General features: G+C 35.1%; 1 protein-coding gene across 5 annotated transcripts; it reads left to right on the plus strand.

Annotated features, from left to right (window-relative positions):
- Positions 1-4385: 4385 nt before the first annotated feature.
- Positions 4386-16067, plus strand: LOC129260746 (uncharacterized protein in proB 3'region-like). 5 transcript variants are annotated; one of them, XM_054898702.2, is made up of 11 exons: positions 4386-4943; positions 6355-6632; positions 7321-7434; positions 7865-8036; positions 8946-9037; positions 9779-9875; positions 10395-10512; positions 11007-11074; positions 12155-12239; positions 12743-12787; positions 14352-16067. In XM_054898702.2, exons 2-11 carry the CDS (start codon positions 6356-6358, stop codon positions 14436-14438), a joined length of 1155 nt encoding a protein of 384 aa, XP_054754677.2. In that variant the 5' UTR covers positions 4386-4943; position 6355; the 3' UTR covers positions 14439-16067. The 5 variants fall into 5 exon arrangements, with proteins under 5 accessions (XP_054754677.2, XP_063970316.1, XP_063970318.1 ...); XM_064114246.1 differs by having other exon boundaries at positions 4734-4967; XM_064114248.1 differs by having other exon boundaries at positions 4896-4962.
- The last annotated feature ends 1732 nt before the right edge of the window (positions 16068-17799 follow it).

Here is a 17799-nt window from a genome sequence, read left to right on the forward strand (position 1 = left end):
ATTATTATTATTATTATTATTATTATTATTATTATTATTATGTAAAAGATATGATCAGGATCAGTGTGGACTCAATCTCATTTGTGTCACTGCATAAGGGTTTTATGATTTGCTATTGGAGCTTTGTGGACAGTAAGATACTTAAAGAGGAAAATCAAATATAGCATGCACCCCTATGTGTACTGGTGAATGTGCACCGAAAATATTCAAAGTAAGGTGCAATCATTTTTTTTTGTTTAAAGCATAATAATTAGGTTTTTCATAGAGCGCCAGCTCGTCTTGTTGACAACAATGGCTGTTAGGATTAATAATGTCTTGAAAGTCATAAAGCAGGAATGATGCATTGGCGTCGTTCTCACATGTGCAAAACTGAAAATTGATATTACTATATAGGTCACTAGAGTGGCCATAATTTCCCCCAAGATATATTTCTCTGAAAGCACCGTAGCGAATCGTAAACTCCCTCCTGATCGACCTATAACCCTATGTGAATAATGGAAAAGTTCTTAATCGCATCAATAATTATGATTATAAAACAAATAATGCATGGGTGCTGATAATGAAATAGCATGCTTATTTTCCATATAGGTGGAACCCAATATCGAGGCATACGTACGGAACTTGGACACCTATTGGGTAGCTGCATTCCTCAATCGTAATACCAATGGAAATGCTGCAAACATCACAGTCTCATTCAAGTCTCTGGGATTACCTGTTTATGGTGTTGAAGGATTTGATGTATTAGACCTTTTTACTGGTCAATACTCCGGCTACTTGACTCCAGGATCTTCTTACTCTTACATTGTACCACCTACAGGGGTTGTTCTCGTTAGAATTGGTCAAGCAGAATAATATAATCCTTTTGCGATGTCGATCCATTTGAATTCGTAAAAACTTATCATAAATTATTGTCGTTAAAATTGGATTACACGTAGTCCGTTTAGCCCCCCCCCCCCTCCTCCTCACCTTCACCACATGTATGAAAAAAGAAGTTATTTCAAACATTAAGAAGAGGGACAGGGGAGAACTTTTATGGTACATGTATATTCCTTGACCATGATCAATAAATTTTGGGCAGAATTCTGATTTATTTTCATTTTATCTGAATTGTATTTTCTTTCATCTCCAGCGGGCTCATGGATGAATTTCGAAATTATTTCTAAACTGACCATTAAATCATTGGATCCGTGGTTACAAGATTGCCAATCTCCAACAGTCAGAGAGGGGGTTATAGAGGAGAAGGAGGGAGAGGGAGGGTGGGGGGTAAAGGATGGAGGGAGATAAATAGAACGGGAGAGAGATGGGGAGGGGATTCTGAGAGGAGGTATGCAGAAAGACTCGCACGAGAAAATAAAATCAAATAAACTAACTGGGTACTCCAGGCTGAAAATAACGTGATTTGAAGAAATAAAGTAAAATCAGACAAACAAAAATGCTGAAAAATTCATGATAATCGGTCAATGAATAACAAAATTATGGCACTTCAATGTTTGCATTATTTTGGTGATACAGTTCTGTCATAAACTTGCCATGAGCAAGCAGATGGTGTCAACCCCACTTTTTTCTCTTGTTTTTCATTATATGATATCATTTTGTATTAAAAAGGGTGCGACCGTCCCTTTTTCCTTTTTGTTGGTCGATTCTTTCTCAATGAAATATTTGGTTATTTTAATGGGATTCTCTGACTATTTTCACAACCGGGGCCCGAGGACAAGTCTGTTACTTTATTGACCGAACGAGATAATTCGATATTTTCAAATAGAAAACACTGCAATTTGCAATAAATAATCTGCATATTCATGAATCTATTGTTGTGGTAACCATGCAGGGGCTATGTTCAGAGTGACAGGGTTGACCGCACGACCCCTCCCCTCCTTCGCCTGTGATTATAGTGCCGGGGAAAAGAAAGATGACAAAGTTAAAAAAGAGACTTTTCCCTATCCTATCAAAATACCCTAGCTGGCACTGCCCCCGATTATGTTCATTAACACTGGAGTGCAGATGGGAGGGGTCCAAGTTGGGGGTAATGCCCCCCCCAAAAGATAATCCACGAAAAGACAAAAAAAAAAAGAAGAAAAAGGGGAAGGATAAGAGTAATATGATGTCATATAATGAATTTTTAGAGTGCTTGACTTGGTCACCATTCTACGACCCATAAATATACCAATTCAGCTTGCTTTTAATAGGGCTTACTTCTCTATCCATGTCTTTTTTTATCACTTAAAAAAAAACATGAGCGATCGTCCATCATCCTTTCTTTCTTTCTTTCTTTCTTTCTTTCTTTCTTTCTTTCTTTCTTTCTTTCTTTCTTTCTTTCTTTCTTTCTTTCTTTCTTTCTTTCTTTCTTTCTTTCTTTCTTTTTTTCTTTCTCTCTTTCTCTCTTTCTTTCTTTCTTTCTTTCTTTCTTTCTTTCTTTCTTTCTTTCTTTCTTTCTTTCTTTCTTTCTTTCTTTCTTTCTTTCTTTCTTTCTTTCTTTCTTTCTTTCTTTCTTTCTTTCTTTCTTTCTTTCTTTCTTTCTTTCTTTCTTTCTTTCTTTCTTTCTTTCTTTCATTCTTTCTTAAGTCTTAATTTCTTTTTTTTTATTTTTACCTTTTTCCCATTTTCTTTCCTAAAAGTTCTGTTCTCGAATCCAAATGTCACTTTTTAGAATTTGTATATTCAGCACCAGCAAATAATTTGAGCCAGTCAGCGCGCGAAGCGCGCTCAGGTGCCAAGTATACTAACCTACTAGAAATAATTTAAGGACAGTGACATTAAACGGATATGTATCTAATTGATCAAATAATGCGAGCGTAAAGCGCGAGCTGAAATTTTTTTATATTCAGACCTAAAAAGGGATATTATAATCAAATAAGAATTGCATCTAAACACAAGTCATGAAGCACTTTTTGTAGTCATTGTAATCATGATTATCACATGCATCTCACTAATCAAATATTGCGAGCGTGAAGCGCGAGCTGAAAATTTGGGAAATTCAGATCTGATCAAAGAGGGGCATTATAAGGCTTGATTGTAGGAATTCACTAAGACCATACGTATTTCACTAATCAAATGATGCGAGCGCGAAGCGCGAGCTGAAATTTTTTTATATCCAGATAAAAAAAGGGACATTTTAAGGACTGATGTTAGGAATTCACGAAGAGCAGACATATCTCACCAATCCACTAATGCGAACGTAAGCACGGACTGGAAATGTTTTACATTCGGACCTTAAAATGGGGCGTCACTTATAAGTAGTCATGAAAAAGATGCATAAAATTATGTAACATAAAGATAACTCTAATCTTGGAGTTATCTTTGATTCTCACATGTCCATGTCCAACCAGATTACAAACATTTGCAGATCAGTTCGTTATCAATTGCGCAATATTGGTTTCATAAGAAAATATCTCAATCGCTCAGCAACAGAGAAACTGGTACATTCACTCATTTCTTCACGATTCGATTTTGGTAATAGCCTCCTTTACAACTCACCAGATTCTCAACTTGAAAAATTGCAAAGGTTGCAAAATGCAGCTGCGCGTATTGTAACTCTATCGAGCAAGCGCAGCCACATCACCCCTATATTGAAAACTCTTCACTGGTTGCCCCTGATGGAACGCATAGTCTTTAAAATCCTTCTTTTGATTTTTCATATAGTCAATGGAACTTCCCCCAGTTACAATAGGTCTTTGATGCATCATTACCAACCCTCAAGAAATTTACGATCCTCATCATCTATAATCTCTTACAAATTCCAGTTGCTAAGAAATCATGTGGGGAGCGGACCTTTGCTCATGCAGGGCCTAACCTATGGAATTCTCTCCCAAATAGTTTGAAAACCCAGACTTCAGTGACCACCTTCAAGGGCAACCTGAAAACTTACCTGTACAAAAGTGTTTTTTTTTTACTAGAAATTGACTTATTGTTCAGACATGTATTATATGTAAATAGTTTTGTTCTGCTCTTAAGCGCCTTGAGCATCTAATCAGGATGGAAAGTGCGCTATATAAATCTTATGTATTTATTTTTATTTTATAAAACAGTCATCTCGAAGTGCGAGGAAATAATATTTGGTGTATATTGACTTGAAAACGGGAGGTTTCAGTACAACATGATTATATACCTCGTTTAACAGACAATTCGAGCACCAGGAACAATGAAGACATAACCTGTGAGCAAATAATATATAATGAAAAAATAATGTTTCTAATGTAATATGATACAGTATAATATAGGCCTAACATTATAATAAACAATGATTTCTTCTTTCCTACTACGTTTATCTTCCTTTCTCCCTCTTTTATCCCCTTTTCCCCGTTTTTTTTTTTTTGCCAGCCGATGTGAGAGGGGGGGGGGGGACGGGGGCACGTGCCCCCCATTGTTTCGCCACTGTGTACATGTAAGACTTTTTTCCAGGAGTTATTTCCATCAATAGCTGTCGACAAGTCCTGAAAGCAAACCGGAGTATCAAAGCCGTTAACCCCCGTTAACCGTACGAAGGAGCCCCAAGCCTATGATGCTTATAAGAGCCACCATCCTGTCTGAACTGCATCCACAGAAATATTTCCGTGACTGTCCCGCTATTTCTTTGAACGGGAGCTAGATGCATGGTGAGGACAACCCAAAGGGACATAAACATGTAAACCCCTCAATCTACCTCTCGGTACTGTGCGGTGTGTATGTGAGCCTCGCGCCGACGCCCACCGCGCCCCGGCCCAGCTCAGATCAGCGCCGTTGCCGCGCACGGCATTGCTGATCTTCTGAGCTTACTGAAGATTGCATGAGGGCATGAGTCGTTCGCGTACCAAACAGCCACCTCCGGCTCCGGGTAACTGACTGTGAGCTGCAAAACTTCCAAATTGCTGGTGGATACACGTGGAACTCTTTCCTGACCCTTTCATAAAACATATGAATGACCAATGCCGTATCTGAATAGAAAAAAGAGGAGGAAGCTAAGAAACGTGAGTGGAGGCCGGTACGGTACGGTACGGTACTAGCACTACACTAAAGAAAGTGGGCGGGGTACGGGGACGAGCCCGGTGGCTGAGCTGAGCTTAGAGGGGCTTAGAGTAACTTAGACAGTGAGAGTTGGAGGATGATCCGAGCTTGTACTTTGTCTTTATACATGTCATACAACGTTATTGAATCTGAAGTCTGGGATTTTAGATTCATTAGATAATCTAATTAGATTATGATGATTGATATCTAGAACTGGATGGGCATAGTGTTGAACTTTGACCCAAAATTTGGCAAAATTGTTCCAACCATGGCATTGCCAGCCCATAGTATAAGTTGGTGGTGCTGGTAGATCTATAAAATCCTATTTAAAAAAATACCGGTACACAGGTCCCTGGGTAAAATAGTGCACATTGCACCCTACACTAGTCAGTAAACAAATTAGGGATGAAAGCATACAAGGTTTGTATGGGGAGGGACCATCATTAATTGTGATGTGGTATTTGTGTGTACCGGGAATGGCAATGGTGCATTCGTTCTCACCGCTGAATACATTGGAGGGATAAAAAGGGAAAGGATTTAATAGCTTAGCTTTACAAATCCCTATTGCAGTTAACATCTTTATGGTTGGTAATTATCCAGTAGATAAGATTTTTTTTCTTATGTTTTAAATTATTGTCATTGTGTGACCTATTAATTCATTCATTATTCATTAATACCTCAGACACATTTGCTATACAGTGGCCGTATGGCGAGACGAAAACGGCAGTTTTATTCATTTTTATTCAAACCTATATGTAACTGGTACAAAAAATGTTAAAATGGCTGTTGTCAACTTGCCCTATGGCCGACGTAGAGCAAATGTGAGCGAGGTATTAGGAGTATGAATTCAAGACTCTACATTAGAAAGATTCAAATTTTTGTATAACTTTAAGTCCATTGAAATTGAGAAATTTGATTTGGCAACAGTGTCATTCCTATTCATTTAGATAAGTTGCATGTGGGATACAACTAAATTAGTATCAGTTCTCTTTTTTTAGTTAGACTTTTTGTTGGTTTTTCAGGTTGAATTTTGTTTTTATGAAATTTTAACTTATGCATATTAGTGATGTAGACGATTGCTCATAGTAGGGAGCAATTTGATACTTGTTTATTAAAAAAAAGGGGAAAAAAATAAATGGGTCTCTATAGGGGAGTAACCCCATCCTCTCCACACTCAATGGTTGAAGTTATATGAGCAAATTGCAGTGGTACATTCAATGTTGTTGATCTGTCTGTTCCTTTTGGGAAAAGCTTCCCCACACATATATGTGTCCTTTATTTTAAGCTGTTCAGATTATAGTCACTAGCTGTATTGAGTTATCTATGTATTTGGAATATTTTTTTTTCAATTATGTTGATGTCATTCACTTGCAGGATGTTTGTTGGGTCCATTAGATTAGCAGTAGGACAAATACGACACAGCATCAAGAGATCCTTAACAAAATCTCATCCATCCTCTGGGCACTACTTCACAGCATCTAAGACCATGTCATCAAGGTCGTCATCAAGGTCATCCTCAAGATCACCTTCAGTGGTCCTATACAGTATCTACACTGAAGGTCCAAGGGGCATCAAGGATAGTCTTCAGACCATGTGTCCAAAGGTCTTTGAAGATTGCACCGTTGTTGACTGGGATGAGGAACCATTGTCAGGTTAGTTCGTCTCATTGAATTGCATCCCTTACCACAATGCCATTGTATGTGTTGTAGCGCCATCTTGCAGCTGACTACATTTTGTTGATGATTGTTAATGCAGTGGATGAAGTATTCCTAAGAGTTATGGTGGCAGCAAGAAAAAATGATCCTTCTTTCCCATTAGTTACTACGGAACTACATTAATAAGCTTTGAAAGTCACTTTACCATCGCTTGTTCCGCTGAACTATTTTGGCTCCAGATGGGATATGATAGATGAATCATGAAAATTCCTGGAAAAAAAACGTATTCCTGACTATAATTGAATCAAGAGATTTCTTGAGACTTTTCTATCAACCAAAGGGTAATCTATTGTGAGATGATGCTGCAGCATATACAATTGTGAAAGGTTTAATTATTAAATGACATCCTAAACCATCTGAGACTCATTAGCATTATAGAATATCTTCTCCCCCCCTCTCCTTAGTTCCATAGCAAAAAACAAGGGTAATAATAATTGAAAGGGGAGAGGATAAATATTGACACTCTTTTTTAGATATTATATTTTTTGTTTGATTGCTGTATGTCATGTTTTGACCTAAAAACCTGATTCATTATCCCACTGTCTTTAAGACACTTCTCTCTCTAGATCCTAACCACTCTCACTCAATATTACAATCTTTAATCTCCCTCTTTTCTGTTTCATAGACAAATCTGTAAGAAGTTTACGAGAAGCAGAAATAATATTAATGGATCCACATAAACTCCCTTCATTGATGACAGTTATAGAGAATGTGAAGTGGATACAATCTACATGGGCAGGTGAGTTAATTTGATTTCATCCCTCAACTACAGGGATGGGTGCTACAGAAGGGTGGGTAGTTACATAATTTGTCAAGTAGGGGCTGAGTGAAGAAAACAAAATTGAAAAAGAGGAAGAAAAATAAAGAAGAAGAGAACAAGAGTTCTGGCTACCTGTATTTCTGCTATTATTCAATTGAATAAAAAATGATGTAAACTTTAGGTCATCTTCTCACTGGTACCCTCCCCCCTTAAAATATCCTGATGATGTCCCTACTCAGTAATGTTCCTGATTTTGTTAAAGAAAAGAAAAACATTATAAAGATAAACTTTACTAGTTTTGCTTAAAGAAAAAAAAGTAGTGTAAAAGGGATACATGACTATCCTACACTACCTTTATTACAAGGATAATACTTTCTGTCCATGTTTTTCCTTTAATATCCCTGATCAGGAGTTGACAGCTTTATAAATAAATTTGATCCTGCTCTGCTGCCCCCTAAGTTCACCCTTACCCGATGTGCTGGTGTATTTGGTGATCATATGTCTGAGTATGTCATCGGCCAAATTATATCTTATGAGAGGTCTTTCAAGTTTCTGTGGGAGGCTCAACAAAAGACAGAATGGTAAGTGCTTTTGTTTTTTATCATTGATTAATTTTTGTCTGTAATAAATGAAATTGAACTGAAAGGAATGACTGATCAATATTCTATGCCAAGTCCACACTAACTACTCATTGATTGGAATTAACAGAAATCTTCAAACCACCCTAGTACAACTGTTGAAGCGTCATGGTGTAGCGGTTCTGACTCTTGCTTGTAATTAGGACTTGTGTTCAAATCCCACAACTGCCTAGCATCCTTTGGCAAGGCTTAAATGCACTCTTTGCCACTCTCCACCAAAGTGTTAAATGGGTACCTGGTAGGATGCAAAAGCCTATGTAGTGTGCCTAGCAATTGAGTCTTGGAACTTTTGTTGGAATGCTCCCCAGGGAGTGGAGAAAGTACATAATTGTGTACAGGCATGCCAGGATCCGATGAGTGGGGTAATAATAATTTCAATGGTATTAACTATTAAGCATTGTATAAATGTATGTCTAACTATTATTAATATTATTTTAACACTGAGTATTCAATCGACATTGAATCATCATGGCATTTTCAAGTTTCACATAATGTTTACCGTATGCAAATGAGGGAGCTTATCACACACTGGCATAATTTATTTTGATTCTTGATCTTTAGTAATATAATGGTAACTAACCTTGAATTTGCAACAAAGACTAAATATTCATTGCGGTGTGGCAGAAGTTTGAATATGGCGACACGGTTAAAGGTTTGAGCTCTGGTCATGTCTTTCAGATGGTGATGTTTAAGGTTGGTCCCAGGATTACCAGAAATTAATAATTATATCCGATTGATACATATTTGTAAACATTCAATCGTACACACACAAAAAGCAGAAGATTAGTTTTTACTTTTGGATGTGATTTAGTATTAATTGTTTTTCTATCTCTGATTATATCCCTCATTCAGGGCCCTAGATGAATACACAGCTGATAAGAGTTATCACCTTTTGAAAGGAAGGACAATATCAATCATTGGTGCAGGAGAAATAGGAACAGAGAGTAAGGATTATATCATAGAACATTGAATGAATCTCATAATATATTGATAAGAAAATGCTCATTATTTAATCAACAGATTGTGATTCTTTTAAAGAAAAAGAAAAATCATGGGAAAGATTGCTATCATTGTATGCTATTGAACTTGTTTCATGATGTTTAAGAAATATATCATTGGAAAAAAAATGTTACACTGCTAAGGATTGCTCTTCAAATGCCTTCAGACTCAAATATTAAAATGGCAAGTTTTTGCCTGATAATGTTGGTATAATTATATAGTCCCATCATGCTAATCTGTGTGCAGTGCTTGTGATCTTCAGAAGAATGGAGACAATTTATTGTAATTTTGGTGATTCAATTGCTTTATTAGTAAACACAAATGTGTTATCAATAGCTTTTAACCAATCATTTTGAGACTTTTTCGTTCAATTTTTGAAGTCCGTTTTTCCTGAAAGCATTTGACTCTAGTTTTCTAGTTTGAATTAAAAACATGGATTGCTCTCAAATTATGGCTAGAAACATTTAGAATGAAAAAAAGAAATGGGGATTGGATGTTAAAAAAAGGTTCACTATTTGCCCAGATATGGACCTATTGTCTATTCATAATGTTTTAATTGCCTTTTATTATTTTACATAAGATGATTTTTGATTAACCATCATTGTTACCTGGTCGATGTTTTGACAAGGCATTCTATAACAATGTTATGTGTTTATTGTATTTCTCTTTTGCTTAATACTGACCAGTTGGCAAAGTTTGTAAGGCTTTCAACATGCGTGTCATAGGACTAGTAAGGAGAGCTGTACCACAGGATCAACGTAATGCTGCATTTGATGAATATAGGTTAGTATACATTCTTGAATTGGCATGGGGTTAATAATCATACTGGAATGAATGATAAATGATAAAGGAATATATTAGATTAAGGAAAATTATAAGAGAATGAGAATAGGGAAAGGAAGAATATTCCCTTCATGCTAACTTACTGCCTTGATAATTCATTTTCTGTGGTCAATTGGGTTTATATTAATCTTTGCATGTGTAAAATGAGGCAAAGTTATTGGTAATTTCAGTCTATTAATCTAATATCCTAGACTTTTATAAACTTCAAATAGGTCGAATGACCTAGCTCCATTCAATTATAGTGATATAAAGCATATATGTTTGTTGCCATACATATACATGTAAATGTTTTTTTATTTTTATTTTATTTTTTACAATATGCCATGCGCCAATTATTCATTGAAACATTTAACAATATTTCATTATTATCACTAATGCATGCACTTTGAAAGACTGATGATGGATGGACTGTATTAATATTCAACCTTTGATATCCTATCTGTCTTTTATCATGTCAAGGTTAACAGAAGAGCTTCCCTATGTCCTTGAGGAGGCTGATTTTATTGTCAATGTTCTTCCAAGTACCAAACAAACTGTGGGGCTCTTCACAGGAAACATACTCTCTCATTGTAAAAAGGTAGGCTACTGGGCAATGGTTTATATCTGTAGCAACATATTGTGACCTGAATATTGATTTTATTATACCCCCTTCAAACAAAGTTTGATTGAGTTTATAGGGTTCAGCGTGTAGTTTGTCAATCAAACAGTTACAAATCTTGGTAATCAAACTATTACTTCTGTTTTTCTCAATGTTCATGTGACTTGGCACACACATTTGTCTTGGAGTGATTGTCTGATTGCTCAAGAGTTCAATAGGTCTTTCACAGTATGCAAATATCTACAATTCAATTGTCAGTTGTACCAAAAATATTCAAATTTATTTTTTATTAATTATTGTTGAATCTGGTAGTTTTTATGGGTCTTGGATATTTCAGAGATTATGTTGTTTTTTGTACTTTATTCAAAGAATTAATTTGTTTTGGCTGCCTTATTGTGGGTTTTAAATATCACTGGAAATAAAGTTTACAACCATGATGCAACATTTGTTTGTTTATTTTATTGACATTTTAGAAACCTATGTTCATTAATGTTGGCAGAGGAGATGTGATTGATGAAGCTAGCGTTATTAAAGCCATCAAGTGAGTATATATATATATAATACATGTGTTTTTGAAAACTGTGTTTGTTCAAACAGCGATAAATTGTATGAAAACATATTTATTCTTTAAATTTTTTTTTATTTGTTATAAGTTTGACCATCTTGTAATTCAAACATTACTGGATAACCAGATGGGCTGTAACCTTGAAAATATAAAGACCTTATACTCTAGACATTAACCCTATAGCACCTACAGATTATATGCATAATGGCAATCTCTCACTAGAGGAAACAATAAAACTGGTAATTCGTAGGCATTGTTCCAAACAAATTGAAACAGTTTTTTATCAATTTACTTTTGTTCATTACAAGTTATATTTATTTTGTAGCAAAGGACCTGTTGAATAGAATGGTACATGGCAAACTTCAATTAGATGTACGAATATTGACCTTTGACAATCGTTTGCAGAGCGAGAAGAAAAAAACCCCAAAAGTTCAGGTTTCAGCCGCCCCAGTCCCACGCCTTAAAAACATGTAAAGTATCACTGACAGAATACTAAAGTTTTCTCCAAATCTGGGATAAAATATGTCAAAAATTAATTCCAACTCACATCTGAATGTCACTCTGTGTGATATCCAACGTTTTGATGAACGTATAGCAACGCCCGAGCTTCTTCGGCGGAGTAAGTGGTTTTCCGAGACATGGGCGCAGCCATCTTTGCTGAGATCGACTGCGCAACAGTCTGGAACTTGCTACACACCAATGCGTGTCAATCGTTTTTTTTCTATTATACTCAATAGGAGCATACACTTTTCTATGCAGATCTATATAGCAGCCAACCTATACAGTATGCACATGCAATATTACCACGGTATATCATATACAAGAGATACTATAGCGCAAATAAAACGTACGGGCGGTTAAGGGCAGTTCAGTGTGTAACAGGAAGGGCGGTCTCGGGCGGTTCAGGAGCTATTTGGTTAAGCAACTTTGTAAGAGGTAGAATGGTTTTAACTTTTAAGTGTTTAAAATGCTTGTTCATCATACCCCCCCCCCAAAAAAAAAAAAGGTTTCTTCAACTATTATGTAAGTTATCCTTATAACATGCTTGTATTACAGGGAACGGTGGATTTGTCATGCAGTTCTAGATGTTTTCAACCCAGAACCTCTCTCGAAGGAGAGTCCACTCTGGTCCATGCCAGAGGTAGGTACAGTATAGCTTCAGTTGATGAAGGAAAGGTAGGATGAGAAAGGCTCTTGAATGCAGAAGAAGGAGAAGATGAAGTAAGAGAAGGATGAATTGAAGGAGAGAAAGAAAAAGTAGAGAAAGAAGAGAGAGAACGTGGAAAATGAAGAGGACAAGATGGAAGACGATCAGGAGCCATTTCATATAACTTGTTATAACAAATTTGCAATAACAGTTTAAAACTACTGGAATCATTTATTTTGTTTGATGATTAGTGGACTGGTTATAGAAACTGGATCTGTTATTTTCATATCTCTTTATGAAATGGGTTCCAGAGAGGAAAGGAGGAATTGAAGGGAAATGACTTGGAAGAAAGATTTCAGAAAAATAAAAGAGGATTCGTATTTCAGGTATAGAAGATATAAGATTTGTTACTTTATCAAGAAATAGCAAGCTGAGTCAATGTGGATTCAACTTTCCTGCATTTATCTTATTTTGTCTCATCATTCACGTTTCTTCAGGTCACTATAACTCCCCATGTTTCTGCACAGACCCATGGTCCAGAGGTCAGTATAAATCTTTTCAGTAATCAAAGGGAGTGTTTCATGAAGCATCTTGCCAAAGATTTTCACTGACAAATTTGCTCTTAGCCAATCAGATACAAGCATTTCAGTAGCTTTTAACAAATAGTCAATAGAAAGCCCTGTTGATTTGTTTCATGAATCCTTCACAGGGCTTTTACAGTATTCTGAACTTGGGTATAACCCACAATATCCCAATTTGTAAAATGACCCTCAGGGGAGGGGGAAGATGTTGAGAGATTGGCACCTGACATATTACTCTTTATTCTGCAATGAGCAGAGCAGTTGTCATGGCATGTCTTAATATTTCACTTGAAGTCCAGCATATCTTGACACATGTTTATTGTTTTCAACAAAACATTGAGAGGAAAATGCACTTACTAGGCTCTCATACTAAATGGCATCTTTACTATTCAACAAATCTACTGTACCATTTGGTATAGTGAAGTAGTTGAAACTTAATTAGTCATATTCAAGTAGCTTACATTATAAAATTACATGGATGAATATAGTTCTTTATATACAGCCTATTCATACTCATATTGTTATGAGATGGTGAAATGAAACCGAATCTTATGATTGATTGATAGTGGTTTCATGAAAAGGATATTTATGTAAAGTATTGTGACTGATTATGATTTTGAGAATAAGATTTATCAAGTTACAAGGATTCACATTGTAATTAGGAAACCATCCAGACAAATCGGTTTCAAATGTACCTTTAGTTATTCTCAGTAATGCTCTCACTAATATGTAAAACATTTGTAGATAAAATGGTAGTATGGATTCTAATCAAAAGATTGGACAGTCATGAGACCAGTTATTTATCTTAGATAAGAGGAAAATATGCTAATAACTAGTATTAATAACTAGTTCTATTGACCGGTCATGATTTTGATATGAGGATTGCATCACAATCTTATTAAACACATATCAATTTTCACAGGCATTAGATTAAGTCACATTTGTTACCTTTGAAACATCCCAAGAGTTCAAACTGTTTCTAAGGTACCTCATATGTAGCTATTACTTATATCCTTGATTTTCAATTCAATTCAATTCATGTTTTTCAATCATTTAAAAATCAATACATATACAAATCATGCATGAATAACAATCATTGTAAATAGAGCTTTAATGATTAGGGTGCCCCTAAAAGCAGAAGCTTGATGAATAGGGCACCTAAAATGTAATACATTTATAAAAATACATTAAAGTGTAACAGTATATAAATACATACTACACAGAAGAAAAAAACCCACACGTATCCTATAGGGAGGGGGGGGGGGGGTCAGGAAGAGGGTGTGAAAATGAATCGTGTGATTATTTGTCATACATAGTTATGAGTGAACTTTTGAGTTTGGTTTTAATTGCAGTAACATTAGTGAAGGAAGTAACATTGGAATGTAGGGAATGCCATATCTGAGGACCAGTTGATGATGTCTATTATTTGTATGGTATGAACACTCTTGATTATTGTCATAAGGGTTAAACATCAAACTGGTATGAAGCTTATTCATTTGATTATATCACTGTCTTTTCTTTCTAGATGACAAAGGTTTTCATTGATAACTACCAGCGTTATGTAAATGGAGAGACATTGAAACATCAAGTCAATTGGGTTGCAAAATATTAATGGAGAGAGACAATGAGACATCAACTTAACTGAATTGCAAAGTATTGAGAAGTTAAATGGAGAGACAATGAGACATCTACCTAACTGGGTTAGAAAGTGATGTTGATTTGAGAGACAATGAGACATCAACTCAACTGAGTTGCAAAATATCAGGAGGTTGAATGGAGAGATGTTGAGACATCAATCAACTGGTTTGCAAAGTATTAAAAAGTTGAATGAAGAGACAATAAGACATCAACTTAACTGGGTTGCAAAGTAATAAGAAGTTAAATGGAGAGGCAATGAGACATCAACTCAACTGGGTTAGAAAGTATTAATGGAGAGACGGTGAAACCTATTAACTCATCTGGGTTGCAAAATAATAAAAAGTTGAGATTAAGAAGAATAAGAAGCTTTCTTATGTAGGGAATAAAAGAGAATGGTAAATTCATTTAATATTAGTCTGCGCATACTTAGTCATAACAAAATTGTTGTGACGAGATTTTTGAAACACATTTTGAAAAATGTTTCCTACTCAGAAATATGGATTAATACAGCCTGAATTATACTGTCACCTTCTCTTGACATCAATCATGTTTTTTAAAGTTGATGAATGTCTGTAGTAAAACTGAAAGATTTCATCATTAAATTAGAACCATTACTTCATCTCCCTTGTGTCAGAAGGTTTGACAAAAGTATTTGAGGTTAAAAGAAAGTGGCATTCAAAATTGTCTTGTTTGTATTGATAATGTTATCCTACTGGTATGAAGATATCATTTCTATTCAAACAAAGTTAATATAAAACATAATTATAGCAATTTTAAATTTCTAATGGTATCAATCATTATGATGTATTGTTGATATTCTAGTTTTTAGAATATTCATAGTTATATATTGTATTCATTAAAATATATGAAGGTAACAATATTGAAATGAAAATCAAGAGTTTCCTCCCGATTCATGCAGTCCAGCATTTGTAAGCTAGTTTCAGCCCAATAATGAAGCAATAAGCTTTGTTTTACAGGGAGCTGATTTACCAATTTCAAACATGAATACTGTACTCTGATTGGTCAAGAGATTATGTAGGGAGGAGGATTTAGCCACAAGAGCTTGAAATTTGCCTATTTGGTAATTTGCATGTACAAACCTGCATTCTAACTGGTTGACAATATGTTATAATTCTGCACTAAAACAAATGGCAATTTACCCAATCATGCACATATTAGATTTACAAATCATTTATCTTTTATTAAATAGGACAGTGCTGGAATGATTTCATGTCAAATATTTTTGGCATATATTTTATAACAGTACTAGTGATTTCTGTAATCAATATATACATGTATTTTCTTTATAATATATTTTTGTATTTACCAGAATATAACAGTTTCCGCTGTAAAAGGTACATGGTTTCTAGCCTGATAACTTGGTTTAGTGATTTTTGCAGCATGTTTTGTCTCTCATTGTAACTGTCAAGTAATTATGGTCAATGAAGTCATTACAACATAAAAAGTTGCTGCACATTCAATTGTTTAATTTTGGAATTGTTTTTAATCAATATAATAGCTTATTGTAGAGTTTGATTATGAATGTTATGATCTTGGCAAAAAAACAAATGCAATAAAGCTTTCTAAAAAGAAATTCACAGTATGTTACTTTTATTACAGGTGTGTCTCATTTATTGAATTCCATACAGGTTCATGATGAGTTGTTTTACCACAAAGGCCCATATTCTGAAGTCGGGGTTTAATTTAGACTCTGGTTTAAAGTTGTGGTTTAACTATGGATAACCAAAAGTGGCATAAATCTTTAACAATATAATTTCAATGCATCAGCTCATTTTTCTCTGAAATCATTCTTAACTGTTTCAGAAGGATAGACAAGATAGCTTTCTTCACCATTAATGAATTAGGAAAGAGCACAGTAATCATAAAAATATGTAAAATGTAAGGAAAATTTTGATGTTTTTAGCTTTCCATAATTTTAGCACAGAGTTAGACCATGGTCTAAGTTACACCCGACTTCAGAATACGGGCCAAAGAGTTTAATTATATTTGTTTACGTTGACGTTGATGTGGTTAAAGTGATTTGCTAAGAGTTGAGGTGCCCGATTATTTAAGGTGAAGTCCATCTTTATCAAGCTGTGTTCACCATTCAATGTGATCGTTATTGATTTTTTTCCAATCTCTTTTAGCAGTCATCTTTTTTAGTTACTTGTTTGCTTCATTGATTCTCTTAACCAACTCTCTCTGGGAGCATCACTTAGCAATGTGCAAGTTTTTTTTTTCTCATAATAATGTATGCGTGAGTGATACTTGCTTTTCATAGCCTACACCATTGATTTCATATACTCTTGCTCTCCTCTGTCTTGCTTGAGCAAGAAGCAAATTTTCATCATAGAGCATATGAATTTATTAGCTTTCGTCAATTATGAATGTAGAATGCAAAATTGTGCAACTGATACTGATAGTTACCCTTTGAATTGTTAAAAGCCTTCATGTTTCTTTTATAATTTTTTTAAAACGTCACGAAAATCCCCTCTTTTATCATCATAAATGATTATTTTTAATGGACTTTTCTGAAACAAAGTAGTTTGGTTAAGGGGGGGGGGGGGTGTTGCTGCCTAGCCCTACATATATTGTAGTTGATCTGATGGATGAAAAGCATATCCAGTCTTGTTGAGGTTTCTTATTTAATTTCAATAACATAACACTGAAATTGAGGAATCTGCCTGCTTGAGATAAAAGAATTGAAGTACATAATGATATTCAGCCTAAATCATTCAATAGCGAATGATTTTTAATTTATTTGAAAAGATCACCTTATCTTCCCCTGCCATCATGACCATAGGTGCCCCTACCTCTATACCTCATTTAATGATTTAGGGGGAAGGGGCTAGCTGCCCCTATGATCTTTCAAGTCGTGAAAAAAAAATGAGAAAAAAGGGAGATGAAAAGAAGAAAAACAAATAGGAAGGCATGAATTTACCCGGTACCTGTTTTAAGCTGCCTTTTCACCCCTCTAAATGTCTAGACCATAAACAAATAAAACTTAATTGAAAGCAACTATATGAACAAAATGTATTATTTTTATCAATATTACTCATATGGTGCTTTGTCCGTTAGGCCCAAAGTGCTTATGAAAATAACAGACCCGAGTCCATTTCTTGGCGCAACTAACTTGAATGAATATTAAAAATGACCAAAACATTATTGGACATACAAGATCATTATTGACGAAAATGGACTTTGTTGGATATTCATTTTTATACTCAATAGCAATAGGCTTTTCTGTATTTTATTAAAAATGCAGCTTGTTTTGGGGGTCTATAAAAACAAGCTCCGTGGTATACTTCGAATACTTAGAAGTTTTTATATTGACC

Source organism: Lytechinus pictus, unplaced genomic scaffold (genome assembly GCF_037042905.1).
Source record: "Lytechinus pictus isolate F3 Inbred unplaced genomic scaffold, Lp3.0 scaffold_19, whole genome shotgun sequence".
Lineage (NCBI taxonomy): Eukaryota > Metazoa > Echinodermata > Echinoidea > Temnopleuroida > Toxopneustidae > Lytechinus > Lytechinus pictus.

Bases quoted from the DNA above. Each gene is read 5' to 3' on its own strand.
- LOC129260746 (XM_054898702.2), top strand. From the start codon at position 6,356: ATGTTTGTTGGGTCCATTAGATTAGCAGTAGGACAAATACGACACAGC. The intron at 9,038-9,778 runs GTAAGGATTATA...AATACTGACCAG, and splicing joins AGGAGAAATAGGAACAGAGA to TTGGCAAAGTTTGTAAGGCT. The intron at 9,876-10,394 runs GTTAGTATACAT...TATCATGTCAAG, and splicing joins GCTGCATTTGATGAATATAG to GTTAACAGAAGAGCTTCCCT.